The 18,982-nt window shown below is 38.4% G+C and overlaps 1 protein-coding gene across 5 annotated transcripts in view; it reads right to left on the reverse strand.

Annotated features, from left to right (window-relative positions):
- Nucleotides 1-1,031: 1,031 nt before the first annotated feature.
- The window catches only part of PCDH15 (protocadherin related 15), a gene marked incomplete at its 3' end in the record, with an annotated part of 825,229 nt that continues 807,278 nt past the window's right edge, over nucleotides 1,032-18,982 (reverse strand). For 4 of the 5 annotated variants that reach the window (XM_081954012.1, XM_081954014.1, XM_081954010.1 and 1 more), the window contains 5 exons: nucleotides 16,081-16,102; nucleotides 14,945-14,983; nucleotides 12,093-12,166; nucleotides 10,351-10,486; nucleotides 1,032-2,986 (listed from right to left, as the gene is read on the reverse strand). In XM_081954012.1, coding sequence (XP_081810138.1) covers nucleotides 2,435-2,986; nucleotides 10,351-10,486; nucleotides 12,093-12,166; nucleotides 14,945-14,983; nucleotides 16,081-16,102 — 823 coding nt within the window. The remainder of the gene's footprint in view (nucleotides 2,987-10,350; nucleotides 10,487-12,092; nucleotides 12,167-14,944; nucleotides 14,984-16,080; nucleotides 16,103-18,982) is intronic. The other variant, XM_081954013.1, reaches the window with a different exon arrangement.

Raw genomic sequence — 18,982 nt, forward strand, 5'->3', positions numbered from 1 at the left:
TTGTGCCTTTTTTTTTTTGATATAGTTTATATATCTGAATTATTCCCATTTTAATTCTGGGTGCTTTTGCCAGTGTGTGTGTGTGTGTGTGTGTGTGTGTGTGTGTGTGTTTTAAAGATTAATTGTAGAAGCTCCAGACAATGCCATTAAAACAAATAAATTAATGCAAAAGGCAGGTGGGTAGAGCTTTACCAGTGAAGATGATAAAAAAATAAAAAAAGATTAATTATCACAAAATCCCTGCCATAAATGATTTAGCATCATCTTTAATCTCCTGCTCAATGGATCTACATCGAGGTTATTGTGTTACATAATGAGCATATTGCTGCTATCAAGGGCCTTCTTCCTGGTTTTACTTAGAGCAGCTTTATAGCTTCAGAATTCCATTATGAATCTTCTCAGCAGCTGTAAATTTACAAAGCCTCATCGGCTTCGGTAAGGTTATGCTGATTTACCTCCGCGGAGTATCCGATCCAAGAAAAATATTCTTAATTTATAATGCGGAGAGGTCTGGATTGCTCCCTTTGTTTATTAAACAGCCCTTTATAAATGTTGGTTTTAAACATGTATAGTAAATGGATTGAGCAGCAGATTAGGGTGCAAACGTACTGAGTCTCACGCAGTTAAATAATCATAAGTGCAGTTAGAGTGATCAATCTGATTTACTCTGCAGTATTTCCATGCACTCATTTGCAAGGCTAGATGCCGAGTAGTGTGGTGGCTTAGAGGTGGAGCTCTTACCTCACAATCAGGAGGCTGTGAGTTCAATGCTAGGTAGAGGCAGATATTTCTCTCTCTGGGCAAAAAAAAGATAATACCTGCTGCAAACTCCACATTGGCAACAGGAAAGGCATCGGGCCAGTAAACACTCAAAGTTGCCCCAACTCCATCCCAATGCAAGGGATTATGGGGTCTTTAAAAGACAAAAAAGATTATTTTAGGAACAATGATATTATTCCTATAGAATAAGGAAGTGGAAATGTCTAACAGGACATGACACAGGAAATCCCTGTTGAGAATGTACAGTGGGTCAAATGGTGCAGATTTTTTTTTAATGCACTGATATCAGCATACAATGGTTTGGCTTACAAGTCAAGACAGTCTATTCAATAGCATGGAGTTTCATAGCTATTCATGGCTTTTCAAATTTCTTTATGGCTTATTAGCTTGCTATCACTGGGTCCTTCTAATTTTAGACATCCTTTAAATCTATAATGGACCTACAGGCTGATAGACTATGTGCCCAAAGCATGATGACGCAAATTCTCACAACTGCATCAGTATATGCGTAACTTTACAAGAATCCACCCAAGCCTGATTCTCATCATATTGATCCCCCCGCCTCCCTGGGAAAGTGGTCCTAAAATGATACCGAGAGCAACAATGGAAACTTTTTGTGCGAAGTATTAACTCTAATAATGGACAGAATCAAAAAATCAAAGTGCTTGCCTCCCCCAGCTGAATGGAACTACTGAATGGTACATGCACATACCATCTGATTTCCCTTTGTAGAGTTTTTTTTTTTTTAAAAAAAACCAATGTTCTAAATTGGAAAGGATCTTGAGATGAACTATCATAACTATCTGTCACATGTGATGAAACTTGATTCCACCTGAATTTGGACAAAATCACCTAGAGGATCTGGAATATTGCTTGTAGAATAAATGGCACAGAAAAAGGTATAGCATTAGCGGAGATGGCTACATTCTTGAATACATTCTGATTAGGTATAAGGCACATTGAAAGGAAGATAATGAATTTCAAAGGCAGTTGTAATTTGTTATCAAGAATCGTTCAAAGAAAGAATGAATCATCACAAGGCCAAAACTGACCTTGGAATGATCAATGTGAGTCTATCTGGTACAAGATATAGTCAAAGAAAGAATCACAGAACTATCTGGGAACAACTTAGAATAGAGACAATATGTGACTATTACTAGATCTACAGGATGCATGTTTATGTTGTGAAATCAAACTTCTTCTGGGTTTTAAAGACAAATCATTCAAATATGTGATGGTTGCTTTTTCGGTTAAAAACACCGAACAATCACTGTTTGAGCATTCCAGTAATAGTTTTATGGTTGTTATTATTATGCAATAACTCTGAAGCCAACAAACGAGTCCATTTTAATGAGAGTTTGTTCAGTGAATTTGGAGCCCATCCAAAAAAAAAAAAAAAAAAAAGGCTTGTGGGGAAAAAAAATGATACAAACGTGAGTGCAAATTTTCTGGATTTTTGTTTTGTTTTTTTGTTTTGTTTTGTCTTTTGTTTTTTTTCCTTTTACTTTAAAGCGTTTTGTTTTGAAGTATACACAACTCATGTGCACAATACAAAGTTTGTACGGTTCTCCTTGGTGACGATAAAAAGTGGTTTTATTGTTATCATTATAATTATTATAAATGGGGGGATAAAAATTAAAACGAAAAAGAGAGGTCACAGTTTTGTCATTGGTATATGAAGGTTGTTCCAAGGGCCCATCCAGAGTTCCTCATCTTCTGACTGTGCGTGATCGCTCGGCAAGTCCAAAGTCTCTTTGATGCCTTCGTTATCGACGGTGGATTCTTGCTGGTCTGTGCTTTTCAATCTGCTCCCCACTGCTTTGGTTGCTATGTTGTCAGTGTCTAAAGTCGAGGCAGCAAAGGAAACACTACAGAGTTTGGGGTTCAGTTTATCGTTAGATGTTGCCCCTGTGGAAAATGTGTTCAGTGGGATGTTTTCCTCGTGTGTTACTCCTAACTTATCGAGCTTCTTGAATTGTTTTCCCAGTCTGGCGGGAGAGGTGACTTTCAAATTGTTCGAAAGGCAACTTCGACGGGTCCTGATCACCGACCCATTTTGGGCTATGTAGATATTGCTGTTGCTGTTGGATGGAATATTGGGGTTGCTGAGACGATTCCTCTGGCTTTCGGGAGCACTGTCCTCTCCAGTGGAGCTGCTCTCATATTCAGGATCAAGAACCAACTTGATCCTTTTCTTTTTGGCCCACTGGAGGACAACAAAAAGAGAGGAAAATATTTAAGTATCTCCTAGTTTATTTTTAATGCAGAACATGGCTGCTTTTCTGCCTCTATTTTTTTTTAAAAAAATAAGCATAGAAATAAGATTTATAAGAGTCTCTCTGATTAATGCATCTGTTTACACTAGTTTCTCACGCCATGCCCTTTGAAATGGAAGGTAACCTCATTTAAAACAATAACTTCAGAGGTGGCATTCAGCAGGTTCTGACCAGTTCTGGAGAACTGGTAGTGAAAATTTTGAGTTGTTTTGGAGAACTGGTAAATACAACCTCTGACTGGCCCCGTCCCCCTCTATTCTCTGTCCCAGCTGATCGGGAGGGAATTGGGATTTTGCAGTAACCTTCCCCTGTAGTGGGGAGGGAATGGAGATTTTACAGTATCCTTCCCCTGCCATGCCCACGAAGTCACACCTGCAGAACCGGTAGTAAAAATGTTTGAATCCCACCACTGAATAACTTGTAACAATTGAGAAAATATGTATGAAACAATCATCCCTTTCTCCATCTCCTCCTCTCTGGTTTGTAGCATGCAGGAAATTTATTTTTCAATTATGTGGAACAGTGAAAATCTGTTGTGCAATTTGGAAGGGTGGAGAGTAAAAGATATTCACCCAATCATGATATTTAAGTAACATAGTGAAATTGATCAAAAATTAATACACTTGAGGTTAGTCTTGAATCTATATTGGCTAAAATATTCTAACTTGGGAAGAAATATTGTTGGTACCACCTATGGATAGAAAAGTGATATGAATCTATATATGCAAAGCAGTGCTTAAAGGTTTGCAAAACTGTTTGAATTTTCAATAATTCTGCAATATTTCAGGATATTTTTTGGCTCAATTGTTTAAGTGGGTTTACTTTTAGGACTTGTGTGGAGAACAAATCATGTTTGAGGTCAAAAAGTTCACAAGCATATTTCTGTCTGTCCCTACATCTCTGTTTCAGTCATATGAATCATGCCTGGGGAACAGATGAGCTATATTTGTAAGTATCTCCAGATATTTCCTGCACAAGGTAAAACAGCTGCAGGTAATTCTGCACATTATTACCCTATGGAGGAATCTCTCCAATAGCATCAATTCAGTTCCTGAAATTTGTTCAAGTGAACCAGTAGTTAAAAAACATGAAGTTCTATAGTGATATTGGAGTAGGCATAACCATACTTTGATGCACATCCCCCCGTCAACAGATAATGAATTATTCAAAGCTCATACATGCATGAAAGCCTTATCATGAAATAATTCAACTATCAATATAAAATTAAAAAAAAACCTGACAAATGTATAAGACTTAGCAACACAGGTGGTATTCATTCTAATAAGGTTAGTATGTTAAAAATAATCGCTTTCTTCCATTCAAACATCATTCAAAATACATTTAACAAGGGCTTACGAAGAGTGCTTGATATTTCTTTTTATCATGGCTCATTGTATCAAATGAAAGAATAGTTTTTATTCTTCAAGGAAGTAAAAGGTATGGACATGATTAGAAAAAAAAACCAAGTATCTAATATGAACATGTATCTCATCATTTAAATTATTTTATCTAAATATGAAATTCATAAACAAGCAGCTAAAAAGTGCAATGGGAGTCTATACTATCCTCATAGTTGGCACCAGCCAAGGAAACAAAAGCACCAATCTACTTCAAGATGAATTTCCACGCAAAAGAACAAAACTATCAGCTTAAGGAATAAAGAGATAGATTATTTGCAAACAATGTTAAATATATATATATATATAGTGTGTGTGTGTGTTTGTGTTACAACCCCTGGTATGACCAAATATGGGAGGGAGCTCACTCCTCCCTCTTTCTGTCCTTTCGGCTCATCACAGAAAACCATCCAGGCAGAAACCCATATTGTTATTTTTAATGTTGCCTTTTTATATTTGTGTTGTATTTGTGCTGATAAAATAAAGGGAGACTAGTATAGATCCATTTCAAGCTATTTAGCTCTCATCAGCTAGCCATACCCTTACTGGGATTCGAACCTGGGCTGTATTATACACTAGGCAAGAGTCTTAACCACTATGCCACAGGCTTCTCCTCCTTTATCAGCTGAGCCAGGGAAATAAGTATGTGTTTGTGTTACAACCCCTGGTATGACCAAATATGGGAGGGAGCTCACTCCTCCCTCTTTCTGTCCTTTCGGCTCATCACAGAAAACCATCCAGGCAGAAACCCATATTGTTATTTTTAATGTTGCCTTTTTATATTTGTGTTGTATTTGTATTTGTATTCTTTTAAAATATATAAATATATCTTTTAAAAATCTATAAAATTGCTTTTTAAAGATATGCAGGCACTTTTAAGAAAATACAAACCATGCATTATAGTAATGTACATATGCTTCAGTGCATAACTAATTCACATGGGTTTTCTTGACGATTGCAGTGTCAAGGGAAAACTTGCTCATGTGAATTAACCATCACTAGAAAGAAGGGTCAGAGCAGTTCACATCACTTCAAGCATCTCTACTTCTGAACAAACCAGTGCACCAGAAAGTGTTACATGGTGATTTATACTGCATGAAACTGCTTTTAATATCCTTATTCTAGAATGCTTTGAAATAGCACTGAGAGATTTAATATTTAATTATTTAGGCTTCTTGACCTTTTCGGATTAGAACATGTAGTACTTCTGCAAAGTATGATTATCTTCCATATTTTGTCCATCTAGTTTGTTCTATGAGATTTTCATAATAACGCTTTCTCATTGGCAAAGAGGAATACAGAGTGCACAGCAAACAAAAAAACACTTCACTGCAAACTTTCTAACTATAGTCTCACTTTTCTTTTAAAAGGATGTTGAATCACTAGGCATGTCTGATTCAGTAGTATCAGGGACATCTTTGGTGTCATGGTCTGACTCGCCTAAATACTCTTCAGAGCCTTTTTTCTTTATATTTTGACTTTTCATGCCTTCTTTAGAAACTCTTGCTGATGTTGGTTTCTTCATAATGTTCTCCTTTTCAGTAGTATCTCCATCAGTGTCTTCTTCACTGCTCCCTGTTTGTTGGCTGGAGGTAATGTTTTCATTGTTGGACGTGGCTTCATGGTCACTTGACTCCTCTTGCTCTTCTTCTTCTTCCTCTTCTTCTTCTTCCTCTTCCCTTTCTTCCTCCTCTTCTTCCTCCTTTTCTCCTTCTTCCTCTTTCTTTCCCTCTCCTCCTTCTCCCTCTTCTTCTTCCTCTTCTCCTTCTTCTTCTTCCTCTTCTTCTCCTTTTTCTTGCTCCTCTTCTACAATGGAAGGTGATTCTTCTGTCTCTTCAGATATTTCAGCTATCTCATCATCTAAGTCACTTCCAGCTGTAGAATGTTTTTTGAAAGTGGACCCAGAAGTCTTGTCCTTCCTTGACCTCGGAGTAACTTCACTGCTGATGGAACTTTGCATCAACGATGAGATGTTTGATTCTGTATCATCTTCTTCTACAATGTCAGAAACTTTGCTCTGGGAATCGATTGTTCCATCTTCTGAGTCGCTGCTTGAGGTGGAGCCAGCTGAATCTGAATGTTCTTCATCAGAGTCCACCGTGCTTTCAGTAGCTTCATCTTGGTCTAATGTAACTTTCAAATAATCTTTATCAGATTGAGATGCTGAAGAACCGCTTTCTGATGATGTTGAGGATGAGGATGAGGATGTTGATTTAGTAGATGAGGTTGTCATAGAAGATGATGTTGTCTTAGAAGATGATGTTGTTTTAGAAGATGTTGTTTTAGAAGATGATGTTGTTTTAGAAGACGATGTTGTCTTAGAAGATGATGTTAATTCTCTCTTTTTTCCATAATCACTAACTTCAGATTCACTTTCTGCTGTGACACTAATTGAGATTCCCGACTTAGATTCGGATTCACTTACTTCCTCAGAGGTACCTTGCTCCCGATCTTTCTTCAAAATACTAGCATGTTCAAATTTACGTCCAAGCTTCTTTGAAGATGGTCCTTCATCTGCTGATTTCTGGAAAGGGCTTCCCTTAATAACCTTACCGTCTTCTCCATCTGCTTGCTGTGCTGCCATCAGCTTGACATAATCTGACTCTTTACCTCCTCCTTTTTGTAGCATCATTGGGAAGATTTTGGCTTTTTTCCATGGAGATGGTGCTGCTTCAGTTGTTGCTGGCCTGTGAGCACTGATTGCTATTCGGCTCAGCTGCATCACTGCTCTTAGTTTCCTTTTTTTCTGGATTGGACTTTCTCTTACAGTCTTCTGTTTACCTATACCACTAAGAGCTAATCGAGAACGTGGTTTCTGGATTATAGCTCTTCCAACTTGACGTGTTCCCTGTTAATTACATAAATGAAATTTATATACCACTTTAGCACAGTTTTGGAAAACTTTCTGGAATGAAACTTGGTACCATAGAATACACAGATGTGAAAAAAACGGAGCAACTAATTAGAAGTTATCTAGAATCAAAACAAACAGGTGAATCCTATTTTTTGTAGTATCCTAGGAAACTTGAATGTCTGTGTAGCACTTTTTAAAATCCTGAGTGATAATTAATATTTGTCTCAATGAACATAATCATTTTTCTTTTAAAAAGTACTGAATATCTCTGTATTCAAGGAATATTGGCAATAACTATTTTCCTAAAAGAAACTCTAGCTTTGAGGCATCTTGTGTTAAATTTTACATGTGACACAAAATGTTGGGGATTAGCAGAGGTCACTCCCTTTTAATTTTATAATCTCAACTGGATATTTTGTAAAAGATTTTAGATATCCATTAGTTAGCTGGAAAAATTGAATTGTGTTTTTGTTTTTTAAATTGTAATTTTTTAAAAAATTATTACCTTGGACCACTAGAGGGTACTACATATCTGAACAAGAATACAAGATGTCAAAACCATATTTTTTTTTTTAAAAAAATAAAGTCTGGTTTTACAGGCCTATATATGAATGTGGTGTGATTGTTTAGAAGAACAAAAATGTAATATAGGCTACTTTTCATGAGTTATTGGCTGTTGTATATTAACCGTACCAATACTAAACATCTTGAAGATTGAAAGGCACGAGAAGTTGTTGATATGGCACAAAGTTCAGGGATGGAGAAGATGTATTTATTTATTTACAAGTAGCTGTCACATTTATTGAGATGCACTTCAGTCATACTACATCTGTAACTAAGACTCCCAATGCTCAAAAGGGAAGAACCTAGATGGCCTCTATGGTCCAACTCTGTTACTCTATGTTCTATGAATGCTGCTACAGAAATAATGAATTTAATTCTTAGCTTAAAGATAACATCAGTTGGTTATTATTCCAAAGGCAGATATAATGATAGATTATCCACTTCAGAAATATCAAATGAACTGATGGTTTCAAGGATTTGTTAATTAAAATTCCTGCAGTATCTTTGTAGTCTTTTAAGCCCTAAATAATCCACCTGTATATATTTGAATTTATCAAATATTTATGCTGCACTTTAATTCTGACTTCAGGAATGTAGTAGTTCGAGGTCCTTATTTATAAATATATATTGACTGTGAATTTCTATTTTTTTCTCACATTTTTAAAAAAATTAGCAAAAATCCAAACACTGGTAGTGATGTGGATCCTAAGAATGGAAGCAGAAGTTTTTGGAGCACACTATTCCTTCAGTTGTACTTTTGTACTTTTTTCAATTGTACACTTCTTGCATGACTTCGTTCCAGAAAATATTCTCTGGACGAAGAGGAAGACGACGAGAACTTTAGTTTATGAAGATGGGATGAGGTCAGTATGGGAGAGTAGCCTGCAAGCTGCTTTGGAAAAGTCAAAATCAAGCAAAATCAAAATTAAATTAAATTAGGCAGGTGTCTGTCTAGTTTTAGACAGCTCTACCAGCACTATGGTCTCTTTCTAGAGATATGCAAGAGAGAAACACTGATTCTCTCTTCTCTGAATTTCTTTCCATTTGCTTCTTCTAGAATTCTTTTAGAAGGTTTTTGAATACAAAGACAGATAACCTACTGCACACACAGAACGGGGGATGGGAGTTGGAGGCACCGTTCTGTGGTGGTTCGGCTCCTACCTCTCTGACCGGACGCAATGTGTGTTGGCAGGGGGGCAGAGGTCGACCCTAAGGTCACTCACTTGTGGGGTGCCTCATGGGTCGGTCCTCTCGCCCCTTCTGTTCAATGCATATGTGAAGCCGCTGGGGGAGATCATCCGTGGTTTTGGGGTGGAGTATCATCTGTACGCTGATGATACGCAGCTGTACATTTCCACCCCAGACCACCCCAACGAGGCTGTCGAGGTGATGACCCGGTGTTTGGAAGCCGTCGGGGTCTGGATGGGGGACAACAGACTCAAGCTCAACCCCTCCAAGACTGAGTGGCTGTGGCTACCGGCACCCCGGTTCAGTCAGTTGATTCCATCACTGACCATAGGGGGCGAGCAATTGCCCCCTGTGGAACGGGCGCGCAATTTGGGCGTCCTCCTAGATGCCCGGCTGTCAATGGATGACCATGTGGCAGCCGTGGCAAGGGGGGCGTTCCACCAGGTTCGCCTGGTGCGCCAATTGCGCCCCCTACTGGACCGGGATGCCCTACGCACGGTCACTCATGCACTGGTGACGTCTCGGCTGGACTACTGCAATGCCCTCTACATGGGGCTTCCCTTGGGACGCGCTCGAAGACTGCAGCTAGTCCAGAACGCAGCCGCGCGGGCTATTATGGGGAGTACTAGGTACTCCCACGTAACACCGCTCCTGCGCGAGCTGCACTGGCTGCCTGTGGTCTTTCGGGTGCGTTTCAAGGTGTTAATTACTATCTTTAAAGCGCTCCATGGCTCAGGACCTAGGTACTTGCGGGATCGCATCCTACCACACACTTCCCTGCGACCGATTCGCTCTCACAGGGAGGGACTCCTCCGGGTGCCGTCCACTAAGCAATGCCAACGGGCGGCGCCTAGGAGTAGAGCCTTCTCTGTGATGGGCCCAACCCTCTGGAATGACCTCCTTCCCGATATCAGAACCACCACCGACTTCCGCTCCTTTCGACAAAAACTGAAGACTCACCTGTTCCGTTTAGCCGGCCTGGCCCATTTATAGATTTATAGTTTTATTCTACCTCCTGGCAGATATTTTAATCGGGTATTTTTTAGGGTTATTTAAATATTGTTTTTTTAACTACTTTGCTTTGATATGTACAGTTTCTTATTGCCTCCTCTTTTGTGTTTGTATTTTCTATTTATTGATGTGTTTTTATCCGACTGTACACCGCCCCGAGTCCCTTTGGGGAGAGGGGGCGGTATAAAAATCTAAATAAAAGTAAAGTAAGTAAAAGAGAGAGCTTCTGCATACCAGAACAATGAATTCAGGTGAATTTTGCAATAGCATCAAAGCCTACCTCTGCTTCTGTAGAGGTCCCCTGTGGACTATAATAATATCCACCGTCACTCTCCACAACCACTTCTCCATATTCATCATACATTCCAGAAGGTGACAACAGGCGCCGCCGACTTCCGTATTGAGGCAATTCGTACCTGGTGGAAAAACCAGGTACAGACACCTTCCATGTTTTTATACCATTCGATTACTCTATAGTACATATACTATATGTATATTTTGCTTATTCCATCACTTACAGTTTCTCCATCCCTTGCCCAATAAAAAATCTAATTGCTTCTAGACTTACCCTTGAGAGATGTGTCCGCATTTTACCTTCACAGATATAAACAAAACCCCTCAAAAGTAATAAAAAGTAATAATTGTAAGTGCAAAAAGAGGCGTGATTAGTAAGAAATTACGATAACACCCTGTTTCCTGAGGAACAGTCATAATTGTAAGCGCAAAAAAAGGCTTGATTAGTAAGACGTACTATAACATCCCGTTTCCTGAGAAACAGAAGATCATTAATACCAGTTTATGACACAGCTATTTGACCAAAATGCACTAGATAATTCAATGAAGCCTTGGTGGCACAGTGGTTAGAGTGCCGTACTGCAGGCTACTTCTGCTGACTGCCAGCTGCCTGCAATTTGGCAGTTAAAATCCCACCAGGCTCAAGATTGACTCAGCCTTCCATCCTTCCGAGGTGGGTAAAATGAGGGCAATATGCTGACTCTGTAAACCACTTAGAGAGGGCTGTAAAGCTCTGTAAAGCAGTACATAAGTCTAAGTGCTATTGCTATTTTATTAAAATATGGTCATATTTGTGTCTATAACTTTACTTCTGCTGCAATGGGATAGGAATAACAAAAACAAAAACTATATATTCCTGTTGGGACAGATTCTACATAATTTAAGTTATTTTTCAGATGACCTTACTTTGCTTTATGTTCTATGATGCAGAGTTAAAAATAGCCCCACTACCATCCTTAGGAGCCGTAGTGGAACAGTGGTTAGAATCTAGAATTGCAGGCTAACTCTGCCCAAAGTCTGGAGTTCAATCCTGACCTGCTCAAGGTTGACTCAGCCTTCTATACTTCTGAGGTCAGTAAAATGAGGATCCAGATGGTTGGGGGGGCAATATGCCGATACTGTAAACTACTCAGAGAGTGCTGTAATGCACTACAGAGTTGTATAAAAGTCTGAGTGCTATTGCTATCCTAAGATAAAATGTATATGCATCATGTCATACTGTATCTAATCAAGAATTCCTTTGTTGCTTATTTGATTTACGGTACCAGCTGAAGACCTCTTATGCATTTAAATTCAAAAAACATAACAATTATCTGCAAACCTTTCAATCTAGTTGCCTACCTACTCATTGATGCTAGCCGATGACTGTAATAAACTTTAACGACTTATCTATCTGGGTTCATTCTTAAACACTGTTGAAAAGTAAATATAACCAGAGTCAAGTGCTTTTTAACATAATGGATTTTGACAAGCAACTGATATTAATAATAGGTAAATCTTTCCCGACCTGAGGTCTTCCAGATACACTGCGTATTATAGGGATGGTATTTCAATAGCATCTCGTGATTGAGAAAGCCTACTAAAGTAGTTTGTTGTTTAAATTTACTAATGCTTAATACCTTGAACACAGTCTTCAGAGTCCAGCTACGATGTGCTTTCAATAAATAATAGCAGTAGAGATTAGTAGCCTATGAAGCCATACTAAAAATAATAACAAATGAATCATACCCATGTTCATAACTGTAGTAATCTTGCCCGTAATACTCTTGGCCAGGATTGATACCTGATTCCATTGAAAGTTCCTGCAATACAGAGGAATACACCAATCGATATGTTACTAAATGTAAACAGCCTTGAGCACAATAAGCCACAATGGCAGCAGAAGAGTTGTTTGGTCTTCTTAGATTACACTTTAGTCATTAAATAAAAATAACAATTCTGGGTGATTTTCTTCATATATCAGAACAGAATAACAGAATTGGGACAGATCTTGGAGATCTTCTAGTCCAACCTCCTGTTCAAGCAAGAGATCCTATACCATTTCAGACAAATGACTGTCCAGTCTCTTCTTAAAAACCTCCAGTGTTGGAGCGCCGACGATTTCTCAAGGCAAACTGTTCCTATGATTAATAGTTCTAACTATTAGTAAATTCCTCCTTATTTTAAGGCTCTTCTTGATCAGTTTCCATCAATTACTCCTTGTTCTGCCTTCAAGTTTTTTTATCCCTTTTTCTTTGTGGCAGCCCCTTGGAACATTGCTATCATGTCACCCTTGGTCCTTCTTTTCACTAAACTTGATGTACCCAATTCCAGCAACCATTCTTCATATGTTTTAGCCTCCAGTCCCCTAATCATCTTTGTTGGTCTTCTCTGAACTCTTTTTAGAGTCACATCATCTTTTTATACGGTGGCAGCCCAAATTGGATGTGATATCCCAAGTGTGGTCTTACCAAGATCTAGAACTGAAAGTTCTGTGGTTCCGTTCAGAATTAACATTTGGCAATGTAGTAATTCTATGCAAATGCCACCTTTAAATTCTTGTTAAGATTGTGTTCAATTCTATTTAGAATTCCAAAAAAGATTAGTTGATAGATGGCACACATTTATGTTAAAGCTGAAAAAGCAGTGCTTTTACTATTGTGCGTTATGCACAATTCTCTTTAGCATGTTGCTTTCTTATGCCAACTGCTTTTATTTTATTGCTATATATTTATTTAAATATTTCTTTAAAAATATTGTTCAAAATTCAATAAGAATCCAACTTATTCACAGAATGGGGCAACTATTGAACAAACTAGTTGTAAGAAACATTAAATAATTATAGTATAATTGTTATAATTTCTACTATAAGTTCATTATATGATCTATTCCCTTCTAACTTATTGATAATTCTGTAAGAGTGCCTCTTATTCCTGGTGAAAAGTTTGTTCTGGTTTAACAACAGCAGATAACAAGACTGCATATAATAACATTCTAAAAAGGTTACTTTACACATGTGAAACAATCCATGTGCATACATGAAATACACAAAAAATGTACCAAATATCATGGATCCATGAAATTTGTTACCATGGATACCCAGATCTTCTCTCCCCCCCCCCTCTCTCTCTCTCTGTTTCTTCTCTCTCTTTCTCTCACACACACACATGGATAATGAGGGGTTCTTGGACTTGAAGGTTTTTATGATATCGAGTATCTGTAATTTAAATCTTTCTGTGTTTATGTGTAAGCATTTTCACAATCTCTTCAGGAAATGTCATAAATTAGTTTGCTGAAAACAAACTATTTTATTTCTCCCAATAATATCCTCCCTTCTTCTTTCCCCCTTGCAAATATGATATACAAGCTTTTCCCTTCTGATTTAAGGAAACACTTGTCAATGAAGTCCATTTCAATATTCTCAGGTCTGTTTAGGGCAACTGCCTGACTATATGAGCTGTCAGCCAAAGGGACGGATTGTCTACATGAAATTATAAATTCTTCAGCTCTTGAAAACAAACAAACAAACAAAAAGACTGGATTGTCTTCTGTCAGAGAAACTCTAATTCATCTGCTGTCAGCCCCTCTCAGTAGACCAGATAAGCAAATCAATTACAAGGGAAGGTTGGAAATACTTTTATTGAAATTGACTATAATCACAGAATCTTGCAACTATGTGCTATACTGCCGGGGTCCCCAACACCCGGTCCATGACCGGGCTGTGGTCTATTTGGAACCAGGCCACGAAGTAGCTGACTGGCATGCACACACACATGCACAGCTCAACTTGTATGAGTGGCGGTTAGTGTACATGCACCCATTCCTCTCTCACCCCCCCCCCTCCAGCTGGGCCAAGGTTGGGGACCACTCCTGCTAGAATGAATCAGAGATGGATCTGCTGAGATGCATCTGAACTTTCAAATATTTTGATTTTTTTTTTAAAAAAAATGTTTCTACCAGTTTTGCCTAGATATTGGTGTTTACATGTAATGGTCAAGGTTATATTCCTTATCTCCAGCCTGCACTGAACAGTGATTATAATTCACTGTTATAGGATTCTAAAATAAGTGGAAACCAGGGTTCAAAATATTTATGGTCAAAAAAGATCAAGATGGCAGCTGTGATGATCCAGTTGGAGCTCTAATAATGGCTACTTTTTACTTTTTTCAAAACCCTACCCTTTGAACTTGCCTGGTGGCACATATTGACTTTGATATATTGGGCTGGGTTTCATAATATATGGCCATTTTCCTTTCCCTCCTGCTGGATTAGAAATATCAAATATGATCTGTGAAGTATGTCATGGACTTGTAAGTATCTCTTTTGCAAAGATGTAACTTGTTTGAAACTTACGTTGGACTTACAATGAACTAAGGACCAAGAGTCTTCCACAGAGCTTACAGAAATGTATCAACTTGAAAAGACCTGAAATATACTGGCCGAACTGCAAGGCATCAGACATCAGTGCATCTTAACAATTATATCATATATTTGTTTCTTTTTCCTGCTCTGACCAAGAAAATATGTTCCACAATGTTTGTCAGACTCTAGAACTTAAGACAAGTCCTTGGAAAATTGTAGAACAAGGAAGAAAATGGTACCTCAGGTCTGAGAAGAGAAGGCCTCAGCAATTGCTGTTGCTGACAAAGGGAAAAAAAAAGATACAAATTTGATTTAATGGAAAAAGGCAAATAAAGCAAAGCAATTTTTATATCGTTATAACAATAGTATACTTTTATAGGGTTACAACAGAGCTACCATTTGGTTTCAGGGCCAAAGTGATTTTCTTTTAAGGCTAAAGGGCTTAAAACACCTCAGATTCATAAAATGAACAAGCTTGAGTGTTAAACTTTCTTTAGGGGCTCCGTTGTAAATTCCATTAGCAAGGCTCCTGTAAGTTGCAAACAGTTTGCCGTATAAACTGTCTCAGCTCTGTCACCCAACAACTATTTTAGAAGGTCTCCTATTAATAAGGTCATTACTCCATTTGCATCTATCTTCACAGTTTTCAATATTCAGCTATATTTTATATTCAGTACAGAAAATATTGTGTGATAATTCTATTGGTCTTTCAAGGCACCTTGCATCATTTTCTTCCCTTTTCCCCCTCTGTTCGTAATGTCAAGTTCTGTATTCATTCTGAAAGTGATTCCTATTTATAAAACATACATCTTACAATTTTACAGAGCAGGCTTGTTAATTGGACTTTTGATTTCCAAATGCACGCAGCAGGTGCAGGCTTCAATTAATAAGTGAAGCAAACTCTGTGTATGTCTTACTACCGTTTATGGGTCTAAGTACAAAACTGTAGTTATGGAATAACATAGCTTGGCGGTCAAGGTTGGCCAATAAATTATACAACTTACAATATAAGAATAGGCAGAGGGCATGAGGAATCCAGAAAAGGCACATTTTTAGAAATAATATCTCTATTTGTGGATAGCAAAAATATTTTTTTTCTGGTGCAGTCTTTCTGAAAGCATTTAAGTCATAATTATTCATTTATTATAATAAAGAATGTCTTTTAATCACTTTAAAAGTTTGGAATGTATGCAGCAAACAGAAAAGAAAAAGGAATAGAGGTGTTACATCTAAAAGCTCAGGGAGACTTTTACACATCCATAATTCTCACTGATAACATTTAATTCAGTGCATTTAATTCTCCAGGCCATGCTGAAAGAAACAGCTATAAATTATAACTTTTTGCTAAAATAAATGTAGGGAATGTGCATCTTACCTCTTGCTGTGCATATCCACGTCTGAATTACAAATGTAAAAAGAAAAGAAAAACATGACATTAATTCAATTGCTTGCTTTAATTGAATGTAAATATATGTTCCAAAAATGGTTAAAAATAATATGTGGGAACCTTGTAGATAAATCCATTGGAAACAATGAGAAAGAAGGGAATTTGTTGTCATGGCAACAATAAATGCATAGACCATAAATATATCTAGTATAGGAGTACTATGAACTTGAATAATGGCATAAAAGTACATTGAATTCTAATTGCTAAAGAGAACAAGTTTCATCTGATATTGACTATATGGGATATCTTAATCTTGGTGCCTTGAAAGAAATTCTTTTCTTCAACTTCCCTTCATCCTTCCTTCAGAAATTTACTGCAGGAAAAATGGAGTTTCTATTTGTGTCTTAGATCTCTCCATAATTTATATCTCATTCTCATCTCCTTGCTTCTGCCATCCAGAAATCACTTCAGAAAACTAGTGAACTTCTGTTACGTTGAGGACTTGTCTCATATCTGGAAAGGTTTGATAGGGGTGCACAATTGTGACCAGTTCAGTTTATACTGTATATCTGAAAGTTCTCGGGTGCACATTTATTTTGCAATTGAGCAATGATAATCACTTAGATTTAAGTATGTTAAAGGACATAATGTTTCAATTATGACTGCTGTATTAAACAGAATAACAGAGTTGGAAGGGAGCTTGGAGGTCTCCTCAAGCAGGAGACTCTGTACCATTTCAGACAAATGGCTGTCCAATCTCTTCTTAAAAACATCCAGTGATTGTAGCACCCAAAACTTCTGAGGGAAAGCCATTCCACTAATTGTTCTAACTGATCAGGAAATTTCTCCTTAGTTCTAGGTTGGTTGTCTCCTTGACTGCTTCTTATACTGCCTCTCAGATGCTTTGGTGAATGGATTGAGCTCCTGTACTTTGTGGCAGCCCTTTAGATCAGGGGTTCTCAAACTTTTTAAACAAGTGGATAATTCAGACTATTGGGGGGAGCAGACCAGTTGGGTGGGCATGGCTAGGTGGTCATGTAACTGGGCAGGCATAGCCAATTTAGAAGTCCAAACAATACAAACAAATTAAACTTTAATTTGTTATGTTCTTGGAGGTAGAAAGCAGGTTAGTGAAGGGATGTGGCTGCCTTGAGGTGTGTATGAGGAACTTTTGTTTGTGTGTGTCTCCCTCCCTCCCTCTCTCTCTCTGGAGGCCAAAAACAGCCCCGTTTTTGGCCTCCTGAGGCCTCCGTGTATCCCATTTTTGGCCTTCCCAGCATCCAGTACCACTCTGTTGCCTCAAAATGGGCCCGTTTCCTGCCTCCCGAGGCCTCCGCTTGTCCCATTATTGGCTCCCCAGCCTCCAGTAGCATTCTGCTACCCCAAAACAGTCCTGTTTTTGGCCTCCAGAAGGTGGGGTGGGGGGGCTGGTGGCTAGGTAGGGTGTTGTGGTTGGGGCAGCCTCGTGGTCCCATATGGGCGAAGTTAATGGCTTCAGTGAGCCATACAGTCCTTGGGCTGTAGTTTGAGGTTCCCTGCTTTAGATATTGGAAAACTGCAATCATATCACTCTTAGTCCTTTTTCTCATTAAATTAGACTCGTAGGTTTGCAGGACAGTGTAGGATCCATGTGCACTATAAATACTTCTTGAGCCAAATTGATTGTTGTAAAGAAAAGGCAAACCAATGTCTCTTGGGAGTTTATCGAGCTGAAGTCTAAAAACTGATTCAAAATGCTACTAAAATCAGCGGAATCATGCATGGAATCTGGTTCCTGTTTAGTATGTACAGGATTGCCAGTTAAGGCTTCCCATTATCCATTTACAGACTAGTGATTTTGATGAGATATGAACCTCCTACAGATAGGGCCTTTTCTATTTAATTTGGATCTTTTGCTTTATTGAGCTCCACAGTAGATTTGTTTGAGAAGAATAAACACTTAAAACCATGCTAAGTTCAAGCTAGGGGAGAGACAGCAGATGAGAGAAACCATTTCATCATACCTAAGGGAAAAATAAAGAACAATCTGGAGGAGCACATTTAATTTTGAATATTACCATCTGGAAAACTTTTCAATTAGCATTCCCCCTACGTGTAGGATTATTAGAGGTGAATTGTTGCTGTAGGCCATTTGATAGATAAATAATGAACGTTTAAAATGAAGATGATCAATGACATTTCAAAGTCTACCGCAGCCATAGTGAAACTCACAGCTTGCTCCCCCCCTGGGGTGACATCTTCCAATGCTCCCCATTTTTTTTGAAAACTTGAGTCCCACCCCTCTTTAAGAAAGTTGCACTGAGAGAAGGCAATCTGCAGAATGAGACAAGCTTTGCAGAGTTAGCTTAATTTTTCTGTGTTCATCGCCCACCAAAGTGGTTTTTCTCTTACTTGAATCTGATACCTTGATTGGAATAAGGAAAAGGCAAAAGTTTCCTGTCTAGTCATTTCTGCCTCTAGTGGGGAGTGCTCATCTCCGTTTCTTAGTTGAGGGAGCCTGTGTAGTCTGAAGCGGTTTCTGGGGTCATGTGACTAGAATGACTATACACTGAGGCACACGGAACGTTGTTACCTTCCAACCAAAGTGGTACCTATTTATCTACTTGCATTTGCATGGTTTCAAACTGCTCGGTAAGCATGATCGTGGGGGAAGTAAAGGGAACTCATTCCGTGGCATGGTGCTGAGTTCTTGAACCTGGGCTGTCAGCTTTCCAACTGACAAGCTCAGTGTCTTTAACTACTGAGCCATCGTGTCCCCTTGATTGGAATAAAAACAGACAAATCATTGGGAAAAGCAAGAGGAAAGGAGTATAAAGTCTTCTTCAGTTCAGTAATCTCTTCTTTCATTCTATGTACATGCCTCCTCCCACCGATACAAGCATAAGCCTAA

The sequence above is a fragment of the Natrix helvetica genome (genome assembly GCF_964273705.1).
Source record: "Natrix helvetica genome assembly, chromosome: 5".
Taxonomy (NCBI): Eukaryota; Metazoa; Chordata; class Lepidosauria; order Squamata; family Natricidae; genus Natrix; species Natrix helvetica.